This window comes from Erithacus rubecula (genome assembly GCF_903797595.1).
Source record: "Erithacus rubecula genome assembly, chromosome: 9".
Classification (NCBI taxonomy): domain Eukaryota; kingdom Metazoa; phylum Chordata; class Aves; order Passeriformes; family Muscicapidae; genus Erithacus; species Erithacus rubecula.
The window spans coordinates 16,935,722-16,958,426 of NC_136660.1; the positions used below are offsets into that span (position 1 = coordinate 16,935,722).

Genomic DNA, 22,705 nt, shown 5'->3' on the forward strand with positions numbered 1-22,705 from the left:
GGTCAGGATCAATGTAATTCACCCTTGCATTTGAGCAAGCAGAGTTTTCAGTTTACCCTCTGAAATACCAAGGTAGCACTGGAGAACTGAGGAGGACAAAAACTGGAAAGCACTGAAACCCTACCAGCAAAAGCAGCACAGCTGGCCTAGTAAATAAGATGCTTGTCCCAATCTTCACTTTCAAACAGGACAAGAGAAGCCCCAAAAGGGTATCTTTCCATCCCTCATTTCCCCTGCCCCATTTACAGTGCTGAATGAAACATCCTATTGGGTGAGATGCCGGAATTTTATCTGTGAATTTTCAGATAAAGTGAATGACCTCACTTGTTTTCACCAAATAGGTCCAAAAGCACAATTTAAAGAGCCTATTTCAAGAAAGAGCTACTAGCAACTAGCAGGCTAAGCCATGGTTTCTGTGCACCATGATGGTGGCAGGCATGGAAACAAACTGCAAACTAAGAAGCTTTACCCTTCATCTTCAAATCAAAGCTGGAAGCTGAAGTGCCATTTCCAAATGCCATGAGTTACAGCTTCAATGTACAGGGGTACATGCAACACAGTACAGGTAATCCCAAACCTGATATGGCCACCCCTGCTGGCCCTCAGTGTCACAAATTTCAAAGGAATCATTAAAATAAAACAAGCCACTTTCAACCACATTGATGGGAGAGGGTTTTGGGGCTGGGAGGTGCTACTTTTATGTTGACTCCAGCCACAAATTAGGACAATCAGCACTTTATTACCAGTGTCTAAAAATTATATACATATATACATACAGATATGCATGTTCTGATTTGTATAGTAAAAACACACAAAATAGGTGTTAAAAATAAAATCTTTAATCTGTACTCCAACACTCCTGTTCCCATTTTGCATGAACTTTGCCATTGTATAGTGACACAGTTTTTTGCTTGCGGATTTGGAGCAATTGTAAGCCAAACAGTCAAGTTTTTCACATTAATCACAGAAAAGAACCAGCTCAGTCCTACTCCCAGTTGTAAAAGAGAAGGTATCTTTTCTCAGATTAAGCACAAATTAGCAGTGACAGTATCCAGTGATCCTAATTTGCTAGTGTTCCCGTGAAGTACCCTAGTTCTTCTCTTGTCACTCCTTAATTTAAAATAGCTTTGGTTTAAAGTTTATAGGTATGTGGTAACTGTGCTTCACTTCTCCCAAATATCCAAACCATGAAGCATGAAAACAGAAACCCCTCTATTTAGGGGTCACTAACACAAATCTGCCTGTGGATGTTTCAGTAACTCCAGTGTCTCTGGAGTACCTGAATCTTGTTAGCAGCCAAAGGGGATGTCACATTCCAGTATTTCATGTGGAACAAAGTTGCTTAACTGTTAAGTGAACCAGCTCAGAGAAATTAAGATGCAAAAATGAGCAAATGTTTCACTTAATTGCATACAAGGCTGCCTTGCAATCTTTACCCAAATAATGTGCTTTCTGCCATCTGAGTAACAGTAAACACACCTAAGAATACTGTAGGGAAACCAAGCCCAAACTCCTTCATATGTTCTGGGATTAATCAAAAGTTTTTACTGTTACTATGCATAAAAACTGAAGTGAGGAGGTATCACACAAGCCACTGACTGAGGTAAACACATGTTATTTCATCCTGAACAACCCATAAATCACCTCCTCTTACATCTACTGCTTGGGAATATTACTAGAAATAGGCAGGTAGATGATTGCCATGAGAAACTTTACAACTGACATGGAGTTTGTGCATCTAGTCACAGCTGGCTAAAGCACTTCTGATTTTGCAATTTTCCATTCAGCAAAAGCTGTCAATGTGTTTCAAGGTTGCTCCTTCACCACTTCCAGGAAAAGTAAGTCAATTGATCAGATGATATTCAAAAACACCAAGATCAGCCTCTTTTAAAACATATTTTTTAGGCTCCTCTCTCTAAATTCTAGGAAAAGGATAATCTCATCCTTTAAGATGCCAGCCCATAATTATTACATAAGATATTACATACAATACACTTAACTAATGAACACAGCTACACACTAGAGAGTGAATTTGACTTGAGAATTAGAAAACAACCAACAATGGAGTGACTTATTAGATAAAATCAGCCATAAATACTTCTATGTGTGTGAGACCTACAGCAGTGATTTTCCAAGGTGGAAGTACCAAAGAGTAGGAAATACAATTATCCTTCAAGGCAGCGAGGCACACTGGAAGTCTGTGACTCCAAACCAAGGTTTGATAGAGACCTCAATAAGTTACACAAAAAAATTTAGATGTACACCCCATTTCATTACTTTAAGGTCTCAAAAAACCCCTAAGCATAAGATGTAAGCTTATTACTAAAAATGTTCTAATGTTAAAAATACACCAAAAATTGCTTCCACACCCATTGAATCTGAGTATATGAATATCTGTGGTAAACACATCCACTTCCAGTGAACCTGACAGATGCACAATGTATGTGTAAAGCAGCTGGTGACACAGCCCCAGATTCCTGCCTGCAGGAACACCAGAAATGCTGCACCCTTATGAAGAATGTGGTGGAAACATGCCGGGCTCACTTAGCACAGGGGTGAAGTCCAGGGCTGCAGATTCAGGGACAATCCTCTCCCTGACACTAAAAGCTACCTGTAGTCCAGGTGCACAAGCAATCAGATGCATCTACATTCAAGCAAATGAAAAAAAACTATAAACAGGCCACTTTTACTCATTTTCATCAATGTCAAAGTAGTGTTTATTTACAGGAAGAGAGGACTGGCTTGTAAATAAACTTAAACCTTGACAAATAGGTGATTCCGCTCTTTTGTTTCTGAAATTCAATTCCTGACTGCTAAAAAAAACGGAATTCTGAATTCCAACCACTGACCTCACAGAATAAACAAATGGGCTTGCACAGGAATAAAAGTATGCTTTAACTTGTGGCTGTCACACGAAAATCTCCAGAAGAAATTTCCTACAACAGGAGCTATGTCTTCTGCCAGAGAGAAACATGTTTAGTAGCAGATGAGAGACCATCACTTCTGGGACCAATAGAAGCTAAATGAATCCCAAAGGTAGATTTTGTTTCTAGGTGTGAAGGCTATTGACTCAGAAGGCTGTACTTCTAAGAGCATAGATTCAGCAAAGCAGGGAGGAGCCATTTCTAAAGAAGAATTTCCCCTGAACAAGAATTATTCATAGATGGCATACAGGCCAAGTAGAATTAGCTAAGTTCAAGGTACAAATCTAAGCCTGTATATAATTTTGCTGAAGTTTTCACTGTAAACCACTGGGGTGCAGAATTTAAGAGGAATCAGCAGTTTAAAACTAGACACAGTTGTAAAAATCCCTGAGGTTCAAGTACAAAGTTTGGTACTACACCAAGCCTCCCTGGCAGAATTGTTACTCTTCATTCTTCTCTCAAAACAACTGAAAACAAAACACCCTAAAAAACAACCCAAAACCCAACCTACTTTATTTCACCAGGCAAAGAAACACATCTGTCTGAAAGATCAAATTGACAAAGTCATTCATTATGTATCAATGCACAAGGCAAAACATCCTACAGGAGGAAAAAAACATCTATATTACTGGGGTGTCACATTTACATTTAATAAACAATGAACTTTAAAAATCAGTTGGCAGGAATCTGACAGCCTCACTTGAAAGCAACAGTATAGCCAACAGATGATGAAAATCACTGCACATTACAATCAAGTCTTGACTAATGCCTTTGTGGAGCTGTGATGATTTCAGCAACACAGTTATTTATATGCACATATACACCACTGTGGGATCATGACTGACACACATATCTCATCAGAAGGCAAACAAACAAGCATGCTTCTGTTGGGAAGGAAAAAAATATAAACTCATATAAACTCCAAAGTCACGCGCTCACATCCAGGGCTCCCTTTATGGAAAGTTGTTGCTCATTAACATAGACCAGAAACATTAACAGACCTGCAAAACACCACCAAAGCATACATGACTATCATGTAATTAAACAGCATCAGCACTTTTAGAATACAGTATTTCTTGAAGAATGATTCAGCTTATTTAAAGTGAGTGGCTAATAAAAGCCAGACAGAGATTTTGTTAATATCGAAGAGGTGGTTTAAAATTCAGGTTAATGCAACAGCTAGAGATTGTAATCATTAACTCTAAGTTTCTGGTCCTGAGACATCAAAGTAAGGAGTTCACATGCAATAAGCAAAGTCAAAACACAGACTGTAAACAAATGAGTGATTATAAGCAAACTGCAAAATCTGAAATTGCCAAAGCTTCTTCTCTGAAGAATCACTACCTAAAACTCTGCTGCTATATCAACTGCTGTTAGTTTTCATAATGTTTATTGAATTTTTAAAAGAAAGAGTTTTCTCCTCTTTTCCCTCAAAACCCTTTCAGAAACCACTTCCCACACTTTGCCTTTTGTAATTCATCCCCACTCAGCAGCCATCTGCTCCTTTCCTCACTCACACATGCTGTACACACTCCAAAACAAACACAATGCAGAATCAAACAGCGTGATGTGACTTTTTTGTTAGGACTGCTCAGGCAGAAGCAGCTCCCTCCCATCCATCCCCTCCCTCCCACTTCCTGCCTCCTCTCTTCCCCCTTCATTGGGGTTTGCTGGGAAGCAGCATGTGCTAGCTTTCAAGAGGAGGGCTCAAGAGGACCAGCTTCTCATCCTGCACTCAAGCACAGTAAGAGCAGAAAAATTTCAGGAAAGTCACAACATTTTGCACATTCCCCACGACCAAGACTGAGCAATGCTCACCTTCAGGAGGAAGTCCCCTGAGCTCTCCACACACCCCATGCCCGTGCCTGCAGACTGGGACTCTGGCAAAGCAGACATCCCAAAGGACCTAGTGACAAAGGCTTCCAGCTGCTCAGCTTTTATCCATACACTTGAAGTTCTTTACCAAGGCAAGTCAGCAGTGAGAGCCCTCTTTCACAGATGGGAGTCAGAACAGCACAAGAACCTAAAGGATTTGCCCAATACCATCTAGCAGGGTGGTAAGACAAAAACAAATCCCCAATTATAGACATGTCTTAATTCAGACCTGACTGCACTCTATGTGCTTCTCGTTTTCCAGGTACCACACCAAAGGCAAGGTAAGTCATGCTCTTGCCAGGAACATGTGGAACAGTAGAAGAAAGCCCTTAAGCTGGCAAGGGGCAGGAAGAGTGCAAAATGTAACTTTTTTTTGAGAAATGATCCATTGAAAAACACACCAAGTAAAAACCAAGATTTGAATTTTCAGGAAAGGTCTTCACCGTTCCCACCCACTCTGAGCCCGTGCCTAAAACAGGAGAAGTACATTCTGATTCTCACAGAAGAGATAAAGAATACTCAGACAAAAATCCTTCCATAGTTAGACAGCTTCTCTACAAAGAAAACTTCAGAAAGGAAAAACGCAGGCCCTGTGTTAATATATGACATACCTACACAAACACACAAACAGCAGTACAAAAAAAAAAAAAAAAAAAAAAAGGGTAAAATTTTCAAAGGATTTAGAGCCTGGCTGCTTAATGGATGATTTAGTTTAATGAGCAAACAAAACCAAAAACACAAACACAGAGCCCTACAATGCCTGAGTATTTGGACCAAATTCAGCCACTCAGAGACCTCATTCACAGTTCAAAGTCCAAAAAGTGAACAGAAAAAGTTACAGAGTGCTTCTGTACCTTAAAAAGAGCTCTCAAAATGTCACTCTAGATTCACTAAGATAAAGCACACATTTTTACCTTGAGAATACTGATCTATGACTACAAACTCCTGCAAATGCATCAATTGCTTTTTTCCCCCCAAGCCCTGCTTTTCCAGTACAATGTGGCTTATTTGAATCAATAGGCCATAGTGCCTTTCCTGTTACAGAGATCATTACAAAGGTAGAAGAACTTTATGAAGATGCATCACAATGTGCTTCTTTCACCTAATTTCATCCAGACAAATTAGGCACTCAGTATCTTCCAGATGACAGCTTTGAGAAGTACCTGGAGATGTCAGGGACAATCACAGCATCTCTGCTGAGCATGTAGCAGACATTAATACAACACAGCACTTAGAAAACAAAAGAAGTGAGCAGAAGGGAGTTTCAGCTGAACAACTGGAACCAGCAGGTTTAAATGTGACTACAAGATTGATCTGCATCTGTGATAAATACTGTGTGATCTTTGATGACAACTCAGTATTGATTACCAGGTTGAGGCGATTGAGAAGAAACAGTACTGTGCCCAAAAATGACTTGCACCAACATCTCATGATCTCTCATTTTACCACTGATCCCACCCATCTCTTATCTGCTTATGAGATCTGCAGAGATCACAGCCCAGGAGGCCACAGTTAGTACACATTTTTAGAAGAGCAGTCAAAAACTATTGCTGAGGGAGCTTCACACTCTGCAGTAACACAACTTGTAGTAGATAATAGTCTGCTTCAGTGAAGAAGGCAGAAAGCCCTCAGAAAGACAATGCTGTAACATAACAAACCCAGAACAACACCTCCATACCATGCCAGCATAATTTCCTTGTTTCCCATCAGATCCTGGAAGCTGTTTTCTTTTGCATGCATTAGGAAACACTGCTGCCAGCACACTGCTCACCAAACAGGGGAAGGGGGGGTTGTGGCTTCTCACACACAATAGATTGACTCTCCCTTAAATCAGGTAAGCATGAAGCTATTCCTAGAGAAGGGTAAGAAGCTAATGATGGTTATTAATAGCCCTTAAAGCTATCAGTTCATCTGAGTTAAATGCAACAGTATTAATCCCTTTATGACCTTCCTTGTTTTACTGGGGAAATGGACAAAGTTTCATGAAATACTGCTGCTAACCTCAGATTTCAACTATTTCAAATGTTGCAAGTTACACTAATCTGAATCTACCAGGCTCTTTTATGCATACATATCACTGAGGACACAGACCAGAAATGGTAGGCAAAAGCCACTTCTCGTAACACTTTTTCAAACTCAATCGGATTTTTGCCACAGTCTTCCACAGGTATTGAGTCTACAACTTAATCTGCCATGAAGCATGCCTAGGTACTACACATCACTCAATATGAGAAACTGCACTGTAATGATAAAGGTGGTAAGGATTCCTTGCTGTTCTTCACTTAGTCACAAATCAGTACTCCAGAAAACTTCCTCTTGTAGCAAGAAAAACTAGAATAAAACCAAGCCTTAACCTGAAATACAAGAGCTACATCTTGACCAGAAGCATATAAGAAAAGAAATAGTAAGAGATCTGTACTGTTCAGATAGAGAGGTCTTCCTCTGCAGCTCTACTACAAATATGGATAACTAAGCACATCCATAATCACAAAAGATAGCAGAATATGAAACAAGTTCAGAAAGTTCTGGGGAACAGGAAAAACACTTATTTTTCAGAGACTGGTGGAAGTTCTCTGTCTAGGCACCTTGGTCCTTAATTTTCTGCTGCTGTGCTTCTTGACTCCAAAGGACTTATTATAATGCAGGAAGTAGATACAAACAACAAATCAACAACCAAAGGTCTGGTTTGAAATAGCAACAATGGAAGCAAGACAAAATTTCACCTTCTAGATGACAGTCTATTCCCCTTGGCTTTAGCCACAGCTTGTTAATAAACAGGGGAGATATGTACGTGAGTCTGCTCAAACTATAAAGTGCACACCTGGAATGCACTTGGTCTAAGAAGCTTGGTACTACAAAGCAAACCTATGTCTTTATATGTGAAATAGTACTATTGGTTTTGATTGTGGCTTGTGGTTTGATTTTGTTCAGATTATCAAGTAGCTTTGTACAGCTCAAAATATTTTAAGACCACAGTGCATATGTGCTTAGTTGCTTATTGTTCCTGCACAGAAAAAGTGAGAAATTTACTATTCTCATTACATGACAAAGGTAAGGTAAGAAAACCATGGTACTTGAATCAACCTGTGAAATGTTGGACATTTTTCTCAAAAACTATTTTATATTTTTGCAGATATAAGAACTGTGTCTAGGCCAACCACAACATAAAGAAATAACTGTGACCTATGTTGTCTCATGGGAACTTATGCAACTGAAATATGAAAGCACATAATTGAAGTTACACTGACTTTGTACTGAAAAACCTTCTCAGTTTTACCTAGTATCAAATCTCTTGTACAGTAGATATTACCTAAGGCACAATAACTACCTGCAACTGCTCAGCAGATTTGCCCAACACAGGGTCATGTGCAGCTGCACTGCTGCTCTTTATCTTGGAGTTGCTATCTCAACAGAAAACAAGCATTTCGAAACTAAAATCTGATTAAAAATATGGCAAGGATAATCAAGAAATTATTTTTCTCTTGCATCCCACCTCCCCTTTACTGCATTCTTTAAGTATGAGCAACTCAGTCTTGCCCAATGGGTCTTGACTGCATCCAAGAGTGAAAAGGGACTCTGACTATAAAATATCCTTGAACATCCTAACTGATGCAATATGAAAATTTAACTGGATTGGTCAAAGTCAGTACATTAATAACTTGATTGCCCTCCAGCTCATTGTAAGATCCAGCAGTAAAGCTAAACACCAGAAGCAGGAGTGAGGGAAGGGACTATAAGAGCCAGGCTCGTGCACAGGAGCAGCCAGAGTGTCAGTACAGCTGACAGCTCACCCAGAGCTCCAGCTGCTCCAGGTGTAGTTTTGGCAGAATGCAGGACACCTGGGGATGACTGAATACGCTGATGGAGACAGGAAGGACAAGACTTGGGAAACACAAAGTGTTTCCAATTTGGCCTAATCTATTGCTTGTATGGTCCCACTTCCTCTTCAATATTGCAAGTATTTAAACAAGGATTATGTTCTGCTTCTAATGAGCCAAGGCTTGAAAATGTAACAGCAACCCAGCAAGTAATAAATACTTCAACGAGTTATCATGAAGGAAACACAGGGGATATTTGTTAACACTGAAGTCACTGTGTTGGAAATGAAAAATGTGTTTAGAAGGAGAGTTGGGACTCTCAATACTGGGCCCACTGCATGGTTAGAGGCACAAATTGCTCTGATATGCCTCCTGATCTCCACCATCCCAGAGCAGGGCAGTAAATTCATAGCACTGCCCTGCATTTGACAAAAGGGAGGAAACAGCAGAGCCCTCTACCCTAGGGAGCTGCCCAGACAGAACTATATGTGACAGGTGGGAAGTGACAGATTCCAGCAGACTCCTGAGACAAGGTGCTTTATGGATTTAGAGCATCTCCTCTGTGATAGTAACTGCTTGCCCAGTCCTGGCAACCAAAGGCAGCAGTGTGCCAGCCTAATTAACTACTGGTTTAAGAATCTGAAGGGCTAAAATCCATTTTAAGATGTTACTAAGGAAAAGACTCAAATAAGCCAGTATTAGGACAGTTTATTTCTCCTGGTGGCTTTGACAGGTGCAATCTGGACAGCTGTTAGGAGAGATGGGGAGTCAGGGAACATTATCCCAACACAGAAATAACTCTTTTACCTTACTCTAAGCTATTGTTGGTGAATCCCTTTCCGTAACATGACGGTGCCTTTCTAGTCCCTTATATAAAAGTTACATCCTATCTGTAATCAACATCACTCTAGGTCTCCTCAGAGTTAACCACTGCTGAGCAGTCACAAAGCAAGCCCTGCAGTTGTACCATAATGTGAATGTTCTCCTGTCATTTTATATTAAAGCTAAAAAAACCACAAAGAAGTTTCTGTGGAACTGACAGATAATAGAAGATCAATGCAGTGCAGTGTACACTAAAGCACAATGCACATTAAGGTTTTTGGGCTGGATCAGACACAGCCCAGACAAATAAGGTAGACATTCTTCACATGCTATTACAAACTGTTAAGGAGAGTATTGATTGAATTTTACTGGACTTATAATCAGTAGACACTACAGATATTATTGCATTAGCACCACAGCAAGACCTCAGATTGATTCCACTCACACACATGCTCCCAAATCAAGAATACAAATCATGTTCTATAAAACAGTACAGTATGTATACATATGGGTGTATACAGCCTTCCTTGGGATGTTCTAGTCACTTTGAAACACAGATGAAAACAGGATGCATGGCTACATGTAGGGGTTCACATTCCATTAATTTTTTCTTTAAATACACCTCTAACAGCTTCTACAAAAATGGTATCATGCAAATCCCTATCTGCCTTGAATTCTTATGCAAAACAGATGGCTGTAGCTTGCATTTTGCAGAAGTTATTCAACAACAATCTCTAGAATTTTGCAGCCAGCTGCTTTAAAATAGCAAACACAAGAATAAGAAGATAATTTGGTAGCATTCGTCCTCACTAAAAGCAGCAGTAATGCAAGGAGTTGGGGCTTTGGAACAGAATCAGGGCTCATTTGGTAACCCCTATCATTTATACTTAGATAACTTCCTGTGAAAATCAAGCATATCTGACAGTACCTGTTCCTCTTTTTCTTTGGTCTTGCTCCTGGAGACTCTGGAAGAGGTAACATCCTGAGCTGGAATGACAGAGATTTGATGCAGTGGCATGTTCATCACACCGCCTTGTTTGGTCCTTTCATTTACAGGAAGGAGGCTTGAACGCAGTGCTCATTCCGTGCCATTGTAAGGCCTTGCAACTAAAAAATAAAAATATTAGATGATGTTAAAGTAGCTTAAAATGCAATAATTTCTAAAACAAAACTATGCCACCACTGGACCAAGACGTGTGTCTTATTTTCTCTGGATTTTGATGCACTTGCTGGGTGAGAAGAGACACAAAAATTTTAAATAATTTTAACTACACGGGTCAGAGCACAATTAATGCAAAATGAACAAATAAATTCTCAGCCACTTCTGGAAGAATTCTGAGAGCAGAGCTAGAGGGCAGGGATCATGCTTGAGTTTCCTGGATATAGAGAAGGGGAAGCACAACTTTTCAAATTGAGATTGCTACCTGGAGGTGCAGAAAACAAAGCTCATACAGGTAAGTTTCCTAAACTTCCAACCCTCCATAATGGATCAAACTGCCTCAGGAGTCATCCTAAAACTAAGTGAATGCTGTAGCTTTGGCTAAAAACAGGTAATAGCCCTCATTTGGCTCTTGTCATTCATATAAACCTGTACCACCCTCAGTTGAAAGATGTATCACATGAGCTGTTCCCTTCCTGAGACTATTAGAGATTAATATAATCAAAATCCCTCACTAGGGATTGTGAATTCACTGGATGGACTACACACACTTTATCCTTCTTTTACTCATGTAATAGGGAAGCATTACACATAGGAAAGATAGTGACAGACATAAATTAGCCAAAATTGGCAATGCTAATCTGAAAGGCAGGCATAATTAACCATATCTTTTATTAGATTAGTGAAGTTACATTAAATAAAAAGCTTTTTGAAACATGTAATATCATGGAGTGTTTATCTGGAATGTGACTTGCCACAAATGAGACACAATCAGTTGTGTTTAAAGAAGAGATTAGAAGGGAATTAACACAGCAGGGACTATGTTAAACAGGGCAACTGAATGATGCACTGTTCTTCTGTTTCCATAACATACCCATTTTTTGTTTGGGTGGTTTTGAATCTGAAAAAGCCAAAAACAGAGATTAGATAAATCCTCTATGTATTATGTTGCTTAATAATTTGGAAGCATAGCTTAGCACTTAGAGCATACCCTTAACTTATGCTGCACACATTTTTTATGTTTTGAAGTTAGAACTTCAGAAGTTTTGAAGATAGAACCAGACCATTCAGAATCTTTAGTGGAATCAAAAGCCTACAAAGCTTGGCCTATTTCCACTAGACTCCACAGGAATTCTTCAGGTGTGTAAAATGGAAACAGGATCAATTATTTTGATTGGTTTTGATTAAACAATAGGAAAAAAATTGTAAGTTCCAAATCACTTTATATAGAGATTGATAGTTCACTATCATCTTTTCACAGAGGGGGAAATAATTATCAAAGGTCATAGAGCAAATCATGAACAAACCCAAAAATGCCTGCAAAGCCTGCTGCATCCCAATCACACGCTCCCTCTGCTGCATGATGCTGTCTGCTTGCTCGAGCCAAGTTCAAGAGCTTTACTGACACGTGGGCAGGATTTGTGTTACTGCCACAGAGGCCAGGACAGAGAATCACAGAGCATGCAGGAGAGCCTTAAAGGCAACGCCTCTGTAACTCTGCAGCATCGCTTACTTTAAATGGAAAATATATCCCTATGCATAAACTGGCAACAGGGATGCTTCCTTACTGGAGGACAAATGGAAACATGAGATATACTAGCATTATTGAATCTCAGCATAAAGAGAAAACACAGAACCTCCTCAGATCCTCCCTACACCTGCTTAGTTACATCCTCTAAAAGAGCCAAGCCAGAGGGAATATAAACAAACATGGGCTGAGATGGAATTATCAAACCACAATCAACAAGAGAAGGTATTTTCCCAAGAAAATATAGAGAAAGGAAATCCAGAGAACATTAAGCCTCAATGAAAATATTTAAGTTCTGTGCTATTGCCAGTGCTAACAGAACAAAAGGGAAAGAGCTCTGCTCTGTCCCCCCCCCCTCAAAAAGGGTTCTGGATTTGCAGGCAAGGACACGTTATGACTTTAAAGAGAACAAGGAAAATTATTGGAAAACACAGCTAACCCTCTCTGATGATGGCAAACAAGTCAAACCAGTTTTTTTGCAGGTACTTCAAGGACAGCATGTGTTAGAATTCTTTGAAAGAGCTCAAACAGCAGATATAATCCAACTGCATATTCAAAGGTGATGTGAAACAGCCCTCCTCTAGTAAAGAAGCCTGGCAGACGCTCTAATAAAGCCGGCCTTTGTTCAAGGGTAGCTTAGAGAAAGCTGTAAACTAAACCCAGATGCCACCCTGTTGCATCCCCAGTCTGCTGGGTCCCTCATAATGCACACAACTCAAATTCTGTCTGTATCAACCTAAAGCACTTTAGCTCCAGAGTGCTAATTAAAGGATAAAGTTACGTGAATGAACAGACCATCTGCAGTACTGAGTACAAACAGACAAGGATGCCAGAGAAGCAATGCCACTCAAAGCCAACTCAAAGTGAGTTATGACAAGTTCCACAGGAGATTTCACAGCCAAATTAATTCCACGTCCTGCCTGATTCAAAGGTCAGGAGCTGGGCACCTGCAAAGTGAGATCCAAACTTGATGCATATCAAACTGGGGGCTTGCCAAAAAGGAAGAAATGCTAAAGCAAGGAGACTGCTCCTAGGTAGACCCTTTCTCTTCAGGGTTCCAGTTAGATGTTTAGGCCATGCTTCATGAAAAATGGGAATTCCTCATTACTATAGCATCTCTACCCAACAGCAGAGTACACTTGCCCAGGAGGTGGCAGGTAAGGTCTCAGCTTCCTCCTTCACTGTGTTTTATTTGGTTCATAACTTCCTGCAAAGTTGGCTGGGGCACATGGGAATGCCAAGACGGAAGACAGCTTGAAGCTCAGCTGTTACTCTTATCTATAGCAACACTGGTTCCGAAAAGATGGACTCCAACCATTGCAGAGAGTCTTCAGAAACAAACGCCATTTCAAAAGATAAAGGAGGTCTGCAGAACCCCCAGACTATGTTAGCTTAGTGAAGCTAAGATTGCACTCTGACAGTCCAGTTTTTCTATCTGCAGGACAATCAAAACAGTAACTAAAAAGGCCTGCAGACACTTGGAACCACACCACCTGGGTCCTTGTTAAGTTGCTAGAACCACAAAGCTGCAGCAAAATCAGCCAAATCAGAGAAAACAGGACAGAGTCTCTCAAGGTAGTTGAGAAGTATCAAAGGAAAAAAAGCAGGCACATGACTGGGGCCTGGTGTCTGGGGCATTCCCCTGAACAGTACCTCTGACAGAATCAGAAAATAGGTTCTTCTGGGTTATCAGCATCAAGTACTTGGTGTTAGGGAAACCTTCCAGTCTGACCATCCATGTGGCTCTCTGGCAGTCACACCCAACACCAGACAATTTCAGTGTCTGGCCCCTTCAAAGCAGGTGGCCCCCGTGAGCCCACGAGATCCCCGTCTGACTCCCTGCACATCCCACTCACACCAGATTTCAGACCACATTTCCTTACAGGTTCAACCCCAAGTTTCCCACAGCAATGTCTCAGATGTCTTGTTCCACAGAACCACTTATTCACAGTGCAGTAGCACAGAAACAGCCTGAGCTGGTGCCTCTACACCAACAAAGGACCCCTGGGCTTTTATCCCATCACAGCCTACAAATCTCACTCTGCCTCCTGAGTGCCCTGCTCCTGCTGTGTCTCCCAGTGACCATTCACCCACCTCACTGGCACCACTCATCCTCATGCCCTTTGCTGCCCAAGAGGTTGGCTGGCAGTCCATGGCCTCTTGTCTCAGGCTCCCACCCAGAGCTCAATCTGCATCTTGTGAACCTGCACTGATGTATCCCTCAGCAACCAGAAGGGACAACAACAGGAAACCTCAGTATAATACAAGCAGGTGGAAACCACTTGAATTCCCACTTCAATCATCCACCCTGTCAAGATCTCAGTTTCCCAAGTGACAGCAAGAACACGAGATGAACCAAATGATCTGTAACTGGCTGGATTGCTAGAGTGTCAAGTGTCATTGGAAGAACATAGATTAAAGCTCTCCCTCACCTGCCACCTACTGCAGCCCTCTGCCCATTACGTGTTCCAAAATAAAGGCTAAACTACTCTCTGCCAAAGATTCATAGCTGGAATGGGGCAAGTAAGCACAAATCATGATTTTCTGTCTGTGGTTTGGTACCTACCAGAGTCTACAAACATGCTATCTGAACAGCTAGGATTCTATTAGATCATTTATACTTCAGAAAGTCCACATATTCCCTTGCTATACCGGGTATGCTGGAAAACTTCAACAGAAACTCTGGAGCTGCAGACACTGGCTGCAGATGTACACAGGCCTTACCAAAAGAAATGCATCCAGAGGATCCATGCAGGTGTGTACAAATGCTTTGTATTAATCAGAAGGGAAAAAACTACAGTAGCCAAACAGGCCAGTCGCTTTCCTGTTTAAAGTACAACAGGTATTCTGGATTAAAAGAATATATCTTTACATGCATGAAAGATATGCCCTGGAACCCGTGGCAGAAGGAAGATGATAGTCACTAACAGAAGGGAATTAGAAAGGCTTCACCTGTGAGTTGTTCTGGCCTGCCCCAAGGTTTTGTACCCTTCCCTTCAACTGCCCTAAGCCCCAGTAGTGATGGTGAGCAGCAACACCTGTGTCAGTGCTCTGACAATCTGCTGCAGGGTGCACGGGTTAAAAATAAAGCAAAAGATCACTGATGTCCACACAATGCAGACACTGAAGTACCATCCACTGTGACAATCCTGCCAGATTAATCTGTAGGCTGCAGGGCACCAACCAGAAGCAGGCTGAAAATTCTGCTCTGAGACTCTGTGGATAGCTGCCATGCAGTCTGGTCTTCTGAAACTTCCCCTCTATGCAGCACAAAACCTGACCAACCCAAAAAGGAATGGAAACTTCCTGGAGAAACTTGATTGCTGCTAGATAGTGTAACATCTTCATCAGCTGGCTTGCTTTCTCATAATAAGGCCTGAAATAATTTATTAATTCAGATTTGAAATCTGTTTTTCTGCTGGAGGTCTTGATGTGAAATCTCAAAGCTGCATTTAAAAAACTCCTTTGGTTTTGTGCTTTTGTCGTTGTTCTGAAGGTAACACATGCACTCATCCAATGACTTTAGCAAATTCCTGTGTGCATCTTAACTTTTCCGAGCTACTTGGACATTTCAGATGGATATAGCTTATGCTTACTATCTGCACACCACACTTCCCGTATTTGCAAATATTTCCAATCCTATCAGCTTGTGGTGGCTCCAGTTAGAAGCTTTTATTTATTTAATTTTGAGCTTGTTCAGACTCTTCCCCTACTAATGTATCTTACATAATCCTCTTCTAGAGATGACAGATGTGCATTTTCAAAAAGAGGATCCTGCATCTGCATTTCATTTTAGTTTACTGTAGCTTAATCAGTACTTTGTTAACAGCATTATTTAGGAGATGTTATCAAGCTTCATGCATTTCATATGGATTTGTTAACTTGACAAACAAATCTGATCAAGAGAGCTTAAGGGAGAGGAACTAACACTTCCTTTCCTGCAGTATCTTTCACATTTCACTACTAATGTTGTACTAACCCTGCAAAGAACCCTTGTATTCAGACCAGGCAGATATAATTCTGGATTATTGCTATTTACAGCTCTGAGTCTGCCTATATATTTTGCACTGTTTACTAGCTTAGCTGTAACTTCTCCCTTTATTATCTCAGTTCCTCCTTTCCTCCACCTGCTAATGTCCCAAAACTAATCAGCTTCAAGGCTTGAATCTTGATTATATTTTTAAATCATGTTATTGAGTGGCTGAAATCAAAAGAAAGGCTCAGAAAGTGGAAAAGAGATTCTTCTGCAAGTTCCCCATCTTCCCTGTGAAAGCTTCTCAAAATACAGGAATATACATGTGTATACACTACATAACCCACATAACATAACCCACAGAGAAACAGAACTATCTGTCAGCTCTGGCTAACTCCTCTCAAAATAAGAGTACTATTATTTTTATGAATATAATGCAGCTAGACAAGCAAGCACTTAAACTACAGTCTCAGTAAATAATAGTCCCACAGTTCTTAGCAATTCCTTCCCATGATTTCAATGGAAGCTGACCGTGGCCTGGACTTCTGAAACACAAGTTCCTTAAAAACTGTTCCCTTCAAATCATATCAGCTGATAAATGCAATTATGAACTAGCTTGGTAGCATTCAGGAAAACAAATGTTACTTCCCTCTGTTACAGTAACACAATAGTACAGTCATTACAGTCCTCTGACAAACAAAGAAATTACTTTTGTCTGCTTCTGCTACTAATAGCAATTTACCTGCATCAGAAGCATCACTGAATATTCCTGATGTCCTATGGAAAAAACAAAGCACCAGGTGTTCCACACACACCTGGGGTAGCAAGTTCCTGCTACTGATGCAAAACTTCTTTAGTATCAGTGGTCTGCTGGTTCACAGACACTTTTAAGTAACTCCCTTTGTCTATCTTTTGATGAAATAGATAGACCATAATAACAGCAGCAATAATCCCTGAGACAGTCTACAACAACCAAAAATTAAAAAGTAAAGCAAGAGTTTAATTCTCTACATTGGAAATTCCTTATGGTAGGGGCTGGGGAGAGATAACATCCAGGGCTCCTGTTTTCTTCTCAGCCAGCAAGTTCCTCTACCTGCTCTGCTGAATTCCCAAATCTATTTGCATAAGGGGGTGGCATTCACTCTTCTGCCTCAGTAATCACCATTTCTCCTCACCCCTTCACATTAAAGACATCTTCCTGTCCTGACGTGCTTCTGAGCAGAGCAAGTCTAGCACATGAATCACTCTCACAGCAAGCTGTGAGTCTTGACAGCTTTGCTGCAAGCAGGACATTACAGCACAGCCTCTCTGGGGCTTGCCTTATCACTTTTAGCCATGATCCCATCAACTTCCAGCATGAGACTGGCTTCCTGGGAAATTAATGCCTTTCTCCAGAAGAGGCATTCTTCCCTCCAATTTGGCACTGAAGCCACCCTGCAGATCATAAATTAGGATGTCTTAGTCACACAACTTTACATTTTTCTAAAAAGATATAATAAAATAATAAAAGATTAATAAGAGATAGGGATGAAGACTTGCTTTATTATAATATTCATTATCACAGAAGAACTGCCACAGTATTACACCCATTCTTATAGTTTTTGAGAAAAGCTGCCTTTCCTTCTTCACTGCATGTCCAAAAGTAATGCACAGCAGTAACCTACATGGATTCCATCACAGTGTGAAGCAGGTTTGGGACAGGTGCACCAAGACTGCTGCAGCTGGTCGACTGCAATTGCAGAGCATCCTGCAATCAGCACAGAAGGGTCACAGTACAGCCACCGAATACAAAAAACACTCCCCTCACCTCTACTCATGTAGAGCAAAAACCCCACAAAACATGACATGCCTCAGAAAGACAGCAAGTGATGTCAAGGACAAGGTAATGGCCCAGACCTCCAGGAAAACTGCAAATCTATTGGGAAAAAAGCCTAATGATTATTATGATTTGGCAAAGTGTTTCATGTGACAATTCTTATTTTCTAAAAGAAAATGTAATGAAGATTATAATACAATGGAAGAAGACACATACTAACACATGTCTAGAGCAGAGAGGGAATAGCACTAATTACTTGCAGGTAAATTTCTAGTCAAGTATACAAGTCCACATAATACAATGCAACACCTATAGATAGTTTATGATCACTTCCCATTCTCTATTATAATTCTTCTGGGGTTCAAAAACTCTAAATCAGTTCTGAAATCCAAAGAAAAAATGTTATGTATTTTTATCTTCAAAATTAATATAGATTATTTTAAAATGCATACACTTACATTGAAGACAACAAAAGCCTGGGTTTCTCAAACAGTGTAAATATTTACAATGCAAGACAGTGATGAAACAGAACAATCTCACCATTGTTCAGTGGGGACATTGCTCATATTCTATATTGTACACAGAAAACAAAAATGCATTTTTAGGACAATTCTGTGCTACATCACTTATTTTCCATTACATTAGAGACTCACAATTGCAGAAGCCATTTACGAACAACAGGCACTTAATGAACATTCTTCACTATTGTTTAACTGCTACCAGGCAAAACATTCCTCTTAAGGCAGAGTAAAAAGAATACATTGATTATGATTCTGTGTTTTGAAGTAATGTGAAATCATTCCCTTGTCTTTGGGTGAATAAGAAATTTCCAAAGAAATGCACATAAGAATGTAGTTCCTTTGAATGATTTATGAGTTAAATGTCAGGTAACTCTTTATTTATAGGTTTAAGTTACAACATGTTTTTGCTGTGGAAGCATTAAAAAAAAAAAAATCTAGATTTCTATATCACTATGACAAACTTTTAAACTCTGAAGAAAAACCTACAAACTACATTCTTTAGGATTTGCCCAAAGCAACTGGACAGCCTAAAACCAGGTTCTTCAGAAGCTCAGGTGTAGAGTAAAAAAACCAATATACCAAGCATCCTGTACCTAATTCTTCTGCTAATTTGCATGACACTGATGAGTTTGATTTCAACCATAAACTGCCACATTTTAAAGTAACCTGATTTCTGATGCCAATCTCACTACCAGAAGTCATGTGCTATCCCCCACAATTTAAAAATTCTAAATACATTTTAAATACAAGGAAATACCATGAGTCATTAAAGTACAACAGACTTCAGTGAGAACTTTTTATTGGGAAATATACTCAGGCATGGTATGTTTCCTTAAAGGCTTTACATTTTCATCTTTTTCTATTCTGATACCTTCTCTGTCCATTTGCCAGGTCCAAAAAACCCCTGTGCAGAGGGCAATGTTGGAAGGATCAATACTGTGACCTGCATGAGAGCTTGTCCTCCAGGCAGAACAATGTGCTGGGGGAGTGAAGTCCACAGCTCCACTGTCATTGCTGCCCATCTTTATTTCAAGTATCATCAATACAGAGCTCTGCTCACTGGCTGTGGTTCAAGAAGCCAAACCATTGGAGTTCTTCATGGTTTAGCCACTTCTGTGCAATGAAGGGATAACAGTACTTCCACTTCCCACCCCCAGGCTGTTCCAGTCACACAAGACAGCTTTTGTGGGATGGTATTGTTCCTTATCATGGCAATGTACAGTACCTGGCACAACCAAGAGCACAGAATGAAGTGCTACAGTAAACAATAACAGCACTACACGTCTGAGTCACCCTTTCATTTTCACACCTGCATTGTCACCAAACACTGCCAATTGAGAAAGCTGCTAGGCAGACAAACATACTATTTCTCATCAACTTCAACATGAAAAGTATGCTATGAAGAGCGTAAGAACCTCTGTGTCATAGCATTATCATTAAAAAGTAAAGTTGTATAAAGCCCACAGAGAGTGTCCAGGTCTGTGAACAGAACTAAATCCCTTCCAGTGCAGAACAAGACAGCATCTTCCAGCTGTACCTTATCATGGGATTTGCTGGGTGGTCAAAACGGCTGCATGTGCCTACCATATTTTAAGTGTCCCTGGTGTAGTGTGAAGGCCAGAAAGCTGATTTCAGATGGCTGACAAACAGTGCCAGCCCAGCTCCCAGAGGCAGAGCTGACACCCCTCGCGCTGGCAGCAGCGGTTTCCCTTCGCCGGGATGTTATTTCACACGAGCGCGCTGGCACGCGTGTGCTGGCTCTGACATCCTTCCCTACAACACTGCTCTGTGCCACTCCAAGAGGGGACTGGCATTACTGAAACCCACAGACAAGGCATTCCTTACCACCGTCTATAAAGAGCCATTCATCCCCACTGTACCTAAAATAGCCACTGGGTGCAATCATGAGATGAATACATGACTGTGGATTCTTTTCAATCACTGCCTTCTTGCACACACAAGAAAACAGTGTCCAGCAGTTGCATCCTCACCCATTGTCCTTAGTCTTAATTCAGCAATCAAGTGTTGACCCTTTCTGTCCCACCCATTATTAGTCCCTTCATTTCTAAAGGTATTTAAAAATTTAGAGATTCTATGAGAAATTTAGAGAAACAGCACAAAACTCCACCAATTCATTCCTATGCACTTGCAAGACCTGTACAGAATCCTATTAAAGCAAATCCATCACAGCTTTCTATCACCAGAATTATAGCAGTGAAGTCCAGCTATCATCCACTACCTGCTCATTGCCAGGCAAACACAGCCAGCTGCAGAAAGCTACTGAGACAGAGTGAAGTACCCAGGTACAGAAAAATGGTACTTACTAATGAGAAACACTTAGAACTGCACAGGTCTGCTTCTTGCTGCTGGAGAAGAGGCTGACTTGCAGTGCCCTTTTGACCTACTCTTAAATGATTACCAGTTTTTACCCCAGCATGTTTCACAGCAATCTCCAAGTGCCTAGTAAGGGTGAGGAGAGGCCCAAGCCATCAGACAGCAAAATTCTGTAGGACAAAAGGTAGTTTTGAAGGAACTTTGTGATAGCTGGAGCAATACAATGGAATGGATACTGGGATGCTGTTGCATATCTACAAGGCAGTAAAAGAAGCTGCTACATGAAGTTCTCCAAACGGGGAAATGAAATTCAGGAGCTTGGCCACATCACTCATGACAAATGACATGTCACATTCTTCAACCCAATCACATTTAGAAGTGGTTTTTCTGTCTTTTCCCCAAGCAGATGGCCTTTGCTTTAAATTAGTTTAAACAGGAGTCAGTGAGATGAGCCAAGTGTGCTAAATAAGGCCAATGTAACTCTGGTGCTTATGAGTACAACTGTAAAACCTGAAACATTCATGAAGACAAAACCTGGAAGAAACAGTAGCATTTATTAGGTATCTGTTGAAATTGAAAGCTGGAAGAAAAGCTTTATTTATTTATCAATAAATAAATATCATTAGTCCTAAATATCATTAGTCCTCATGGAAAATCTACTCCTGGAGAAAGAGTCAAGCATCGAACCTGTTGAATTTTACATGAACAGCACCCATTGCTGCAGAGAGGAAAACCCACACAACTCCACCTTACTCTCCTCCATGTCTTCCAGGACCCATACCAACTGACTTTCTGGTTTCCTTCTCTAAGCAGCTACAATTATAATATTCAGTGATATTTGCTCTCCCAAAGAGCAGATGAAAAATAACTACAAACAAATAATTTGAACATCTGCCAAATTAGGCTAATAGAGAGATAATCACATATTTCTCTGTTAATCATTTTAAATGGCAAATGCAAGTTTGTTTTTTCTTTCTCAATTGAAGAAAACTGCCTCCTATTCCCAATGCAACAGATGTTAGAAAGTCAAGACAAAAATTTCCTCCGTTTCTCTGCTCACTTAAAACAGTTGGCTTGTTCCATTCTAGATAGTCCCATCTTTAGCACAGGCTCCCACACATGGGCTGTACAGCACATCAAGATGTTCACAAGGTATATAAAGACTAAAGATGTCTCCTGCTATTTCTGAAGTGACAGGAGCCCACAAGTGACCAAAACACTGCTGCTTTCCTCTTAGAGGAGCCAATCACTGCCTTCAGTGTCTGGGTGCTACAGGAAGCAGCAGTGTGCCCAGGAACAGGCATGGTCCCCTCTGCGTCACAAGTGACCTTGTGCCTGGCACGGTGCTCTCCACTGGTGTGCTCTGCCTCTCTCAGGCATAAAGAGGGGCACAAAGCCTTGAGCTCAGAGGAAGTTACACTCCTTGTTTTTCAGGGACACATGCTATTCAGTGAATGGTATTACCTGGCAACATTACCATTATCTCATAAAGAAATAATCTGGTACAAGCTCACATCCCCTACACTTCCTGCAGAGTTAACAAAAAGTTTCACATCTCAGCAAGGCCAGCTGCTCTCTCACTGCCTCACTACAGATGACAGAATCATCGAACATAAGAAATTAAATTGACAAAAGGCTAAAAAGTATTCCAATCCCAATCTCAGGAGATGTGAAATACCTCAGCTGAAAAGGTTCCCTCTTCCTTGCTGTGCTGCTTCTGCAGCAAAGCCGCGCAGCTGTCTTAAAATGCTCAACCTAACAGCTTTGAGCAGGAAACAACAATGTAACACACATAGAATGTTCCTGTCTGTGCTCATGGACTGGGTTTTCTGGGGTAGGTGTCAGTTTTTTAAAGGGAAAATAAAATCTCTAGGAAGCAGATGCTCACCAAGGAGCATCTTCTCTGCCAAAAGGACGATGCTGCTGGAAAAACTG

The 22,705-nt window shown here is 40.7% G+C and overlaps 1 protein-coding gene across 5 annotated transcripts in view; it reads right to left on the reverse strand.

Moving 5' to 3' along the window:
• The window catches only part of MARCHF8 (membrane associated ring-CH-type finger 8), an 89,784-nt gene that overhangs the window by 57,373 nt on the left and 9,706 nt on the right, over positions 1 to 22,705 (reverse strand). For all 5 annotated transcript variants that reach the window (XR_013775218.1, XM_079313223.1, XM_079313221.1 and 2 more), the window contains exon 2: positions 10,368 to 10,546. Coding sequence is in view for 4 of the 5 variants with exons in the window: in XM_079313223.1 (XP_079169349.1) it covers positions 10,368 to 10,463 (96 nt within the window). In the remaining variant the exon portion in view is untranslated. The remainder of the gene's footprint in view (positions 1 to 10,367; positions 10,547 to 22,705) is intronic.